This window comes from Akebia trifoliata, chromosome 3 (assembly GCF_017979445.1).
Source record: "Akebia trifoliata isolate Shusen 1 chromosome 3, ASM1797944v1, whole genome shotgun sequence".
Lineage (NCBI taxonomy): Eukaryota > Viridiplantae > Streptophyta > Magnoliopsida > Ranunculales > Lardizabalaceae > Akebia > Akebia trifoliata.
The window spans coordinates 6,120,630-6,130,089 of NC_141377.1; the positions used below are offsets into that span (position 1 = coordinate 6,120,630).

The 9,460-nt window shown below is 33.0% G+C and overlaps 1 protein-coding gene across 1 annotated transcript; it reads right to left on the bottom strand.

The window, feature by feature from the left end:
- Window positions 1-3,717: 3,717 nt before the first annotated feature.
- Window positions 3,718-5,765, bottom strand: LOC147405758 (transcription factor PRE6-like). Its single transcript, XM_086432731.1, has 2 exons — window positions 5,386-5,765; window positions 3,718-3,975 (listed from the first exon to the last, which is right to left on the bottom strand). The coding sequence occupies exons 1-2, from the start codon at window positions 5,509-5,511 to the stop codon at window positions 3,820-3,822; spliced, it is 282 nt and encodes a 93-aa protein (XP_086288857.1). The 5' UTR covers window positions 5,512-5,765; the 3' UTR covers window positions 3,718-3,819.
- Window positions 5,766-9,460: the final 3,695 nt, after the last annotated feature.

The following is a 9,460-nucleotide window of genomic DNA, read 5'->3' on the forward strand; positions in this document are numbered from 1 at the left end:
CCCCAAATAAGTGGACGGTAAACTACCCACTTTCCAACCCATCGAGGCCGCGAGAAGAGTAAGACATCTAACCATGCCCACCGGAAAAATCTTGCTTTTCTTCATATTTACTGGTATACCTGACACCGCTTCGAAACAACATAACATTCCACTCAGTCTCCTTGTCTGCTCTATAGAGTCATCTAAGAAAATTAGTGTATCGTCCGCAAATTGGAGATGTGAAACAGTAACATTAGAACCTACTGAGAATCCCGCAAAAAAGCCATTCGATACCCCTCTTTCCATCATCTTTCCAAGTGTTTCTGCCACAATAATAAACAAGAATGGGGATAGAGGATCCCCTTGTCGAAGGCCTCTAGTACTCCTGAAAAAGCCGTGGGTTCAATTCTCATCATCACCTAGTTACCGATCTCATTAAAAAATGAAAGATCAATTTCTTCAAGGAATTTTTGCATTTATATGGAACCTAAAGCTGTTGTTTGTGTTATTGATTCAACTTTCTATTTGAAGAAAACCCAAGTGTTTTCTTTTGGTAATATTATGTGAGAAACTAATGCTTGATGAAGCTTACAAGAATGGAAAATATGTAGTATGATCTATTTTTCTCAGGGTCCAACCAACGACAAGATTGAATTGCAAGTTTACCAATGCAATCATCTTTACATTCCTTTATGAGAAGACGAGTCGCTTAAGTAACGTTGGACGATTACGTATAAATCAAAATTGTGGATTGATTGATGCAAGTTTATCGGAAAAAGAAAATCTATGGTTTGAAAACTATAATTGATAAGTCCAAATGTTCAACTCTACAATCAGTCGTTAGAACCAATAGGTGTTCAAATCGATTTCAATTTATTTATCCTTTATAAGAAAGGATTCCTCTTCATCGATAAAATAAATTGAAAACTAAAAAGGGTTTGGGTTTTATGGTTTTGTCGTTAGTTTTGCCTGTCCCAAGTCAAAATAAAATTGACCACCTTAGTGCACCGTCGTTAAAAGTCTCGTTAAAAGTCTTCTTTATCACTCAGAATAAAGGCAAGGCTGAAAATGATGGTTTGAAGATAAGGTTGCATAGATTAAAAGAAATCTATTGTTGAAATTAAAGATATTGAAGATGGATTTTGGAAGAAAAATCAAGTTTTTTTAATATATTTTTTTTACTAGAGTTTGAAGATGAGGGCATGCATTTCGATCATTTACATTAGTCTATAAGAGAGGACCGAGATCAATGTGGATTTACATTGGACGACCCTATTATCGTCTGAGATCGTAAGTTTGGATTGAATGAGAGGCCCAATGTGAATGGCGATTGTATTAGGATGGTAATGCAATGTGGAACTCGAACAGGATCAAGGAACAAAGAAGGTTAAGAGATTAAATATCTTTGGAATTTTATGGAGAGATGGGTATGCTTTACATGCTGTATGCTCTACAAATGCAAAAGAAAAGTGGGAAAGAAAGAAGAATTTGAATTAGTAAGATATAAGAAGCATTGCTTTGGAAATAAATGGGCAGGACCTCTATAGCAAGATATAGTCTCACAACAGTGCAGAATGTGAGAAAGATGTGTTTAAAAGTTGAATTGCAGTTAGCATTACAAATCAAACTATGAATTTATTGGACAAAAAAAATGTATTATAAAGCTTCTAAAAGGGTCTCGGATTAAAGCAAAGACACCCAAAAACGTGCAAGTTGTCATACTTGACTTAATGTCCAAACAAAACATTTAGAGGAGATTTTTTGCACAAAATTGGAGTCACCATGCGATTGATAAGATAGGCAGAAGTCAAGATGGTTGAAGCCCAACTTCCCAACTTCAGAGTAATCTTTGCTAAGACAAGATTAGGAATCACAATGTCAAAAAGCCTATGTTCTCATTATTTGACGGCTCGAGGCCATTGTTCTCATTATTTATGCTGTTATCGTAGTTTCTCAAAATTTGTCAAAAATTTTTGGATCACGATCGAACCTGGGATTAATTTGGTAAACAGAATAGTCTGTACAATTGTATAATACCTTTGGACTGCTTGACTTTTCCTTCCTGTCTCATCATATACATGTTTCATTGGATCATCTCATCGATATTCCCGTGGTATGAAGCTAATAGGATATGAGAATGAGGACTGATTTACATAAATAAATAAAAACTATATATGTTGTAATTTTGTTGCATTTATCTTAGTCGTTAAATAAGTTTAATCTAACGATTAGGATAAGTTTCTCGTTTATAATCCTATAAATAGCAATGTTGAGACTTCTTTCTTACATAAATTTTGAGAGTGACAAGGATATTGAGGATCTACAAGTGTTTCAAGGCTTGGTTTTGGAATTAAACATGGGTATTTTTTCGTGTATTATTCTCCTTTTGATTATCATAACGAAGAAGATCTCATCCCCAAATGGACATATACATCATTGCTGAACCACATAAATCTATGTTCTCTAGTTTCTTTTTTCTTCTTGTTTCTCAATTTGATTTTGGTTTCAACACTGTAATTGGCGGTATTTTAGCTTTTGATTTTCTTGATTGTTTCATGATTTCTATTTTAGACACTAATTAAGTTAATTTTTTGTTCTTAAATGTATAAACATGGATCAAAGCCATCAAATTTTTGTGGCGACTACAAACCGCCGAATTCCATTTTCGATTCAGCACATTTCAACGGGTCAAGGCCCACGAATATCATAAATCAAATTTCGATGATCCAAGGCCATTGAAAAAATTTTATGTTCTCGAAATTCAACGGCTTAGAGCCGTCAAATTTCTCCCAACCTCCATTAATTTGAAAATTTTGATCTGACGAAAAAAAAATCGATAATGAAAATTTTGACTCTTTGGTCCGTCGAATTTTATGAAATTCGACAGTCTTGGGCCATGAAATATGGGCCTTTTCACGTTGTCTGATCTATTTAGTCGTTTTTTAATCTTATTTCATGGGCCAAGGCTGTCGAATTTTCCTATTTTTCACATAGTGCTAAATCTTGATGTTCTTTAGTTTCTTTGCTATTTTCTTTAAAAAAAAATAAAAAATAAAAAAAGTTGAAAGGTCAACAAGATTAAGGCAGACCCAGACCAACTACAACCTCAAGGAGAGAAAGCCTTTGCAATCCTGAACAATAACAGAAACAATGTTACAAGGGAAGGACCCACTATCTAACTTGAAACACCCCATCGAACCTTCATGTAATCATATTGATTAGGTATCTCAAAGCTCGTAATATATATAATTTTAAAAAATTGCCTAGATTCATTTTCATAAAAATATAATGTTCACAAAAGCCCAGGGTTCACAAAGCAAAAAACAATTTTGTAACAAAAGCCAGTTGAGCCTACCACGGGTTTTGTTCTGGTTCTTAGAATAAAGAATTTGGTTCGCCCTACTTCCTTTATAGGGTGGTTTTATAACATTCTTTAACCTGTAATCTCATACCTATTTTAATTTATACAAGTGTGATTTCACATTTGTTTGTGTTGAACTTTGACATATAGGGTTGAACCCATTAATTTTCTATTATTCTTCAAGAACACGAAGACTATGATGAAATCAATACTAATATATAAATGAAGTCTAGCCACTTGGACACAAAAGTTTTAACATGGCGTTATGTGTCGAGATTCATAAATCAATAAGTCCCAAAATGAGATAATTAAGCTTTGTAAATGCAAAACCTTTTATTATAATATGACTTAATAACTACAACACATCTTTGCATAATTAAGGATGTCTGGAATCCAAACACAACCCTTGTTTGGTCTACTATCCAACACAAGAAAACAAGCAAGATAAAAATACTAATTAACAGATAGATAATGGCCAATTATTGCATAAGTAAACTCCTAATTATAGCAGCTTGGGCACTGTCGGTGTCTGTCGTGGCCAGTAGTTCCGATAGACGATCGCTTAGGTCATCAACCTCTCTGTGTAAGCTCTTAATATAGTTGCATGTCTCTTGTAGGACTTTACTTGCTGATACCTACATCAAACAAAAATTAACCCTTAATTAGCCAAAAATCACAATAACTATATGTGTTTAAAGAACCAGAACAATTGGTTCAAGCAGATTTGAGGATAAAATGGATTTAGTGAGTCTTTGGTTTGTTTGAATGTTATATATTTTTGGTCTAGTTAATTCACATTTTTTTTTTCCACTCACATGCGTCGCACGTGCATTCTTCTAATTTGAGTAAATGTAAACATCTAATCTCCACCGATTAATATATTGGGTTCCAATATGGAATATAATTTATAGTGTAATTAGTAAGATATTACAATATGTTACTCAAAAATTACTATCAAGAAAAATATAATTCTAATATATTTCTTGCGACACCACAACTTGTCATTATGTGATGAGATGCATGGTAATGATTTGATATCATGCACCTCTCTATGATGCTCCTTTTATATATATATTTTTTCTGTGATAGGACTTGGGTTTTCCAAAACGGCCAACGATAGGCTAAGATGGAAAGACAAAATAAGTTTCCTAGGGATCAGCTCCTCAATTAGGACTCCCAACTCTTTTACTAAAAGGAGAAACTAATTACTTAGGTAATTTGTGCTACTCTTCCCACATGTCAATATCTCATTGTTCATTGAACAATTTGATGTTACACATTGGAAATATCCATGTAAGTCCAATGGGGTCATCTAATTCCGACATTGTGCCATTTATAGTCCCATTGTTTTCGAGCTACATTGCAAAGTTTCTATAAACCCTAAGGGATCAGCGTAATGACAAGTTGAGCCTTGGTAAGCTTCTCAGAAAAGGTAGGTCAAGTGTTAAAAACCCCATGAAATTATGAATTCTTTGGGATCACCCTTTAGGGTCAACTTGTTGCACGTACGACTTTTCGAGGGGTAGGTGTGTGTGTGTGTGAACGTGGGATTAGTCCCACCCGAAGGGTGGGGATACCCGCGATAAATAAATAAAAAAAACATGACCTTGACTTAGAAAATAATTACTTGATTATTAGATCCCAAAATTATAAGAGCTCTAAGGGATTTATATAAAAGTAATTCCTTAAAATTTTAAGAACTGTAACAAGATTAATATAGAAGTAACTCCTTTACATTAGATCCCAAATTTACAATAATTAACTCTAATAGGATTTATATAAAAAATAATTGAAAGCATTGAGATTAATTAGAAGTAAATTCTAATGTATCTAACACAATGCTATTTGGTTTTTGTCCTTATCTTCATGAGAAGATGATTCGGTGTATGGTAGTACTATAAACCTTATTATAAGACATCAAATACACTGCAACTTAAGGTCAAAGGAAAAAAGAAAAATAGAGCCAACTTATGTACTTAAAAAAGAAAATGTAGGGGCTACACGACAAAAAGAAAGAGAGGAGGGAGAGGGGGGACCCATACTACCTTGTCTGAGTTCCTATTTTGAAGTTCAGGAAGAAGTTGTTGTAACTTGACTACAAGATCATTGATCTGATCATCACTGATCCTTGAAACACCTGACTGTCTTGAACCAGATCTTCTGCTTGACATCTTTAGAGTGATGTGTGTGTGTTTGTGTCAGAGAGAGAGAGAGAGCTATGAAGATGCTGAAGAGAGAACAAAGAGGGAAGTTATAGAAGAAAAGCACAAGAACAAGAGTATTGGTGTTGGGGGTGAAGAAGACAAGTGCATGGGAGAAAGCAATGGGCTTGGGTTGTATTTAAATAGTGGGTTAGAGAGAGAGAGAGAGAGAGAGAGTCAGTTGTAGAGATACGCCATACTGTATCTATATAGGCTCGTGTCGTGTGTCCCCAAAAGGGGTTGGATTTGAAGTGGGCAAAGTGTAGGCAGAGAAAATGTGTTTGATTTTTTAGCCAATAACACGGCTTTTTCATGTGTGTGTCTCAAAGTCTCGATCACGCATGGGCATGTTATTTTGTTGGACTTTTGTAATCTTCAACCATGTTTTTGACTCACACCGTACTTGACGGCTGAGATGGAGGAAAAGCATAGGCTTCTTAGAGATGCGTGGTGGGCGTCTCGTTTGAATTCTGGAATCCAATTCTCGCCCATAATCCGATTCTAGCTAGAGTCCCATGTTACGTTTGCTTCATATATCATCATTAAAAAGAAAAAAAAAAAATGAGAGAACCCACTTAATATGAAAATTTTGCATTTTTTTTCTTTCATTTTTTAAGTAAGCCATGATGTATTAATCAAAATTTTAATACAAAAAGAAAAAATGAGTAATAGACGTTAACTTTTTTTTTTTTGGTATTACATGATATCCCAACCTCCTTTGGTTAGTTTTACTGTTGAACTATCCTTAAGGTTTATAGGCCTTAAAATTATGTTTGAAGAAAAGAGAAAATAAATGAGTTTATTTACATTTCTCTTGTTTGGATTGTTAAGTGGGGAAGAGAAGAAAAAAGAAAAAATGTGAATTTTCTTTCTTTCCATTAGTTGAGAGATTTGGAGAGAAATCTCTTTAAAATATTTTATAATTCTAATTTTGCCCTTAAATATCTTTTAAGACATTTTAAAATTTCAAAACTATTCGAATTCTCTCTTGTCAATCCAAACATGTTGGTTAGAAACTGAATTTCTCTTCTCTTCTCTTTCGTTGTGTTCGGATGGAGAGAAATGGTGAAAAGAGAAGAGAAAATAAATGAGTTTCTCTCCTTTTCTCCTTTTGCATTGTTAAGTGGGGAGAGATGAGAAAAGAATTTGAGGGAAGAGTAAAAAAATGTGAGTTTTCTTTCTCTCTAAAAGTGGAGAGAATGGGCGAGAAACCTTTTTTAAATATTTTATAATACCAACTCTCTCCATAAATCTCTTTTAAGATATTTTAAAATTTCAAAGTTGTTTTAAGTTCTCTCTTGTCAATCCAAACATGGTGGAGAAAAATTGACTTTCTCTTCTCTTAATGACTTTCTCTTCTCTCCACTTCTCTTAATCCAAATATAATGTAAGTTACATGAAAAGGAATGAAGGGAAGATCATATAATTGTCAAAAAAAAAAAAAATGTTATTCTAATCGTAACAATAAACTCTCTAAATTTAAGAAAATAACTTAAGACCTCAACTTCAAAGCAAAATTAGTTAGATCATCCACCACTATATTTCCTTCTCTAAAGAGGTAGAGGATTTTTCATACTATTTTAGAAAGATTATCTCGCAACTTCACCATAAAATCAACTTGCCAAGGTTAGAGCTCATCCTAATTGTGAAGCCATAACAAGTAAATTTTATTTTTAGAATTGTATTTTATGACTTTTTTGCACTTAGGGTTTATAATATTATGTTGGTTTGAAAGAGGCATCCATGTCTCCTAATTTTTTCTCTAAAGCTTGTGTTTCTATCTAACACACTAGGGTCTAAGGTGTGCATAATCATGATAACTCTAGTAATATTGTCAAAGACGAGTTTTTGATTTTTCAATTTTCGATTGTAGCTTTGACTCAATTTTTTTTTCCATTGCACATAACAGCTATTCTTCCTACCGATCAAATTAAAATAAATACACATTCCAAGCCTACTTATTCCATGCCACAATCATAGGAAAATGTCCTACTAAACAAATGGTATTTCTAGATACTAAAATCAATTTCAAGAAATACGGTAACAAAAATCATTTTGGATTTCAAAATTCAATTTTCAAAATTTTGATTAATTATAACAATGTACAACCATAATTTAATAATGACTAATGATAAAATGAAGTGCTAAAATGTATCAGGTGATGTGGTGGTTGACATGGCAAATGCACTTAACCATAGATCTTTTCCCTTGTGTATCCTGAAGAAAAAGGAAGCAAATCCTTTGTAGCACACGATTCATGTAACATAAATCCAACGGTAGAAAGAATGACAAATCAACCACACAGTTAGATCTCACACTTAAAATATTGGGTGCTCAATAACAATTCATTTTCAAAAACATGGATTTGGAGGAAAAAACTATTTTTTGAATTTTTTTTAAAAAAAAATCAAATCTAAATCATGATCACAAGAGGTTGAGATGTTAATTTTTTCTTCCAAGATAACTCTCTCTTAACTGTTGGATTTGTGCTACAGGCTATTACAGGAATTATGTGCTACAAAAGATCCACTTCCGAAGAAAAAGATCTATGATTTTGTGCACTTGCTACATCAACAACACGTACGTTTTTAAAGCATAATTTTATCATGATTCTTTAATAATGTAAACTTAGCACATAAGTTGTCTAGCAATCCATCTCTGTTGGAATCCCTAGGTAGTACATCTTTCCATCCCATTCGGTTCAATGACACCATGTGAGGCAAACATTTTGGGAGACTAGAATTTTTCTATTTTAATTGTTTTTGTCATTAATTTAATTATAATCCATAAAGAACTGGCGCTCACTATATTTAGATGGTTTTGGTCCTTTTGGACAAAATTACGTGAGCGAGAGTCGTGTTGTTGACCGGTCAACGCTCATGCTCCACGCTCTCACCAACTCAGTACGAGACATGACACGTGGGAATCCTTAAGAAGCTCTACACCGACCTGGTTTCTCCTTAGTAAAAATAGTATCAGCCCCGGAGGACCATCATACGAAGTCTACTCTTAAAAATTCGAGTGAAGTACATACGCCCAGTACTCAAATGTGATCTTGAATATTTTGAATTCTTGATATGTAGTTGTGTACAACAATTTCAGTTTATCATTTCTCATCTCAAGAGAAATTTGTGTTTATTTACTATTACTATATGTTATCTCTTTTCGACAAATTAGAATTGTGGATTGTGGTCAACGATTCATCGTCCTTCTACAATGATCGTAGTTTAGAGGATTAGGTAGAGATAATTCAATTTCTTTGATCGTTAGTTTGATTCGCTATTTCGTTTTACTTATACCCGTGTGTAATTCAAACAAGCGAGTTACACGTATATTTATCCTATTAAAAATTGGGTCTTGTTAAAGTGTGAAAAAAAAAAAAAAAAAAAAAAACACTTTCGAAATTGGAATCTCAAGGTATTTTGGTCAAAAATAAGTTTTTAAAGGGTATTTTTACTATAAAATCCAATTTTCAAAGTGTATTTATTGCACTTCAACGTGTGCCCTTAACCACACATTAACAAAATCCTTAAAAATTAAAAAAATTAAACAGAAATGTTATATCTTAATATTTATGTCACCAAGTCCAATGAAAATATTCAAAGGATCAAAATAGTTGGATTTGAAAATTAGTAAAAAATAAGTAAATAAAAACCTTATATTTAAAATAAGTGCATTATCGAGTTTAGATTTCAGGAGGATGGATAGAAAGAGAGAAGAAACTTAGGGATGCTTCATCGATCAGGAAAATTAAGATATATATATATATATATATATATATTATTGTGATTCAAAGACTCATCAATTATATAATTTTGGAGAAATGCTGATAGTTCAATGAATTAATAGGGCAACCCCTTATTTGCCACAAAAAAAAAAAAAAACATTATAGCTTTTGCGTAAATTCCGAAAATTTTGT

What these genes read in the sequence shown, in the direction of transcription:
- LOC147405758 (XM_086432731.1), bottom strand. Translation starts at nt 5,511, where the DNA reads ATGTCAAGCAGAAGATCTGGTTCAAGACAGTCAGGTGTTTCAAGGATC. An exon ending in AAAATAGGAACTCAGACAAG is followed by an intron (nt 3,976 to 5,385) that starts GTAGTATGGGTC and finishes TGTTTGATGTAG; the next exon opens with GTATCAGCAAGTAAAGTCCT.